Source organism: Austrofundulus limnaeus, unplaced genomic scaffold (assembly GCF_001266775.1).
Source record: "Austrofundulus limnaeus strain Quisiro unplaced genomic scaffold, Austrofundulus_limnaeus-1.0 Scaffold45, whole genome shotgun sequence".
NCBI classification, from domain to species: domain Eukaryota; kingdom Metazoa; phylum Chordata; class Actinopteri; order Cyprinodontiformes; family Rivulidae; genus Austrofundulus; species Austrofundulus limnaeus.
In genome coordinates this window covers 1,904,819-1,906,269 of record NW_013952447.1, presented here as the reverse complement: position 1 = coordinate 1,906,269, position 1,451 = coordinate 1,904,819, and the positions used below count along the sequence as shown (strand labels likewise).

Genomic DNA, 1,451 nt, shown 5'->3' with positions numbered 1-1,451 from the left:
TACACAATCAGTTCTTGTTTAGTAAATCAGTCTGAAAACAAGATCAAAAAGACTTTTTGGCTGATATAAGATTTTAAAACTTGGTAAGATGGACAGTTTTGCAGTGCGTGCTGTAGAAGTACTTCGTTTGTTTCAGTTCATCTGGTGTTTTTTACGTTTTGATTTAACTGAAGAGTCCTGAAATGTTTTCCCTGCAGGAACAAGCAGGCCATGTCCCGGGTGTCCAAGTCCAACCTGTTCTGCTTGTTCCGCACTCTGTGCCAGAAGTGCAGCCGCTCCGACCTCCTCTGCCTGCCCTCCTACGCCCAGGCCAAGATGTCCGCCCTGTCCTTCCAGCTGGCCCGGCAGCAGTTCTTCAGAGCGCTCAGCGACCACGGCTACGGCGCCTGGATCAGCAAACCCATGGAGGAGAAGAGCTTCGAGGCGGCGGAGGGCAACCGAACCAACGCCGTCTTCCCTCTGGGATACGATAACCGAGAGGAGGCCATGGAGTACAATCAGGAGGTGCAGATCAGCGCAGGGTTCTTTAATTAATGACATGTTGGGGGGGTAGACAAACAGAAAGCAGGGCTTCGTGTTGTAAAGGAAAAGAACAATCAGAGGGCAGAGATGTGTGGTCTGAGGGCCGGAGGCTGCAGAGACATGAGAGGGACAGAAGGAGCTCACACCTGCAGGCTCCACAGGTAAACCTGTTAAATAACATCATGACATCACTTTCTCTCCATGTCAACTCACCTGCTTCATGCTCACCTGTTAACTGTTAGTTCTTGTTCTTAAAACTGTTTCACATTTCTCTAAAAACAAGTTCCTGTTTTAATGTTTTCACTCTGAAACTGTTTAAAATGACAAACCAGACCAAAGTTTTCTGTTCTTATGACGACGTTTTATTTGAATTTTGCTCCAGGAGATCAGGCTGATTTGGATCGGTTCTGAGTTCTGATTAAAGGTTTGTGTGAACAGATAGCATCCTACCTGTTGCAGATGGTGTTTGAATCTGATCGGAACCAGAAATTAAGGGTTTGAAGGTGATTTTTTTTAAACTTTTATTCTGCCATCTATTTTGCATCACAGTCCAAATCCAAAACAGTTCTTATTATTTTCTGGATATTTTGATCAAAACAAGCTAGTAAAGGTCCGTTACTGATGAGCTGGAAGTAAATGTGTAAAATTGTGAACTCTGATGCTGACGTCCTGCAGTGAGCTCTGCTCTGTTTTCACTTCTTTAACAAACCGTCTCACTGGACAACTTACGAACATTTTAAAGACGTCTTTGTTGAAGACGGATTTGAAAAATAAAAAAATCAACAGGAAGCTTCTTTTCTGCGTGTAAATAATGTAATTCTAACAAACTGTCCAAATATATAAGTTTTATTTGCAATTTAGACATAAAAATGTTTCATAAGTTGTCCAGTGTGACAGGGCCTTTGGAGTCGACTCAGTCAGTATCTGAG

General features: G+C 43.1%; 1 protein-coding gene across 2 annotated transcripts in view; it reads left to right on the top strand.

The window, feature by feature from the left end:
• Positions 1–963, top strand: part of adar (adenosine deaminase RNA specific) — a 26,826-nt gene extending 25,863 nt beyond the window's left edge. For both annotated transcript variants that reach the window (XM_014007907.1, XM_014007906.1), the window contains exon 16: positions 198–963. In XM_014007907.1, coding sequence (XP_013863361.1) covers positions 198–534 — 337 coding nt within the window. In that variant the 3' untranslated portion in view covers positions 535–963. The remainder of the gene's footprint in view (positions 1–197) is intronic.
• The last annotated feature ends 488 nt before the right edge of the window (positions 964–1,451 follow it).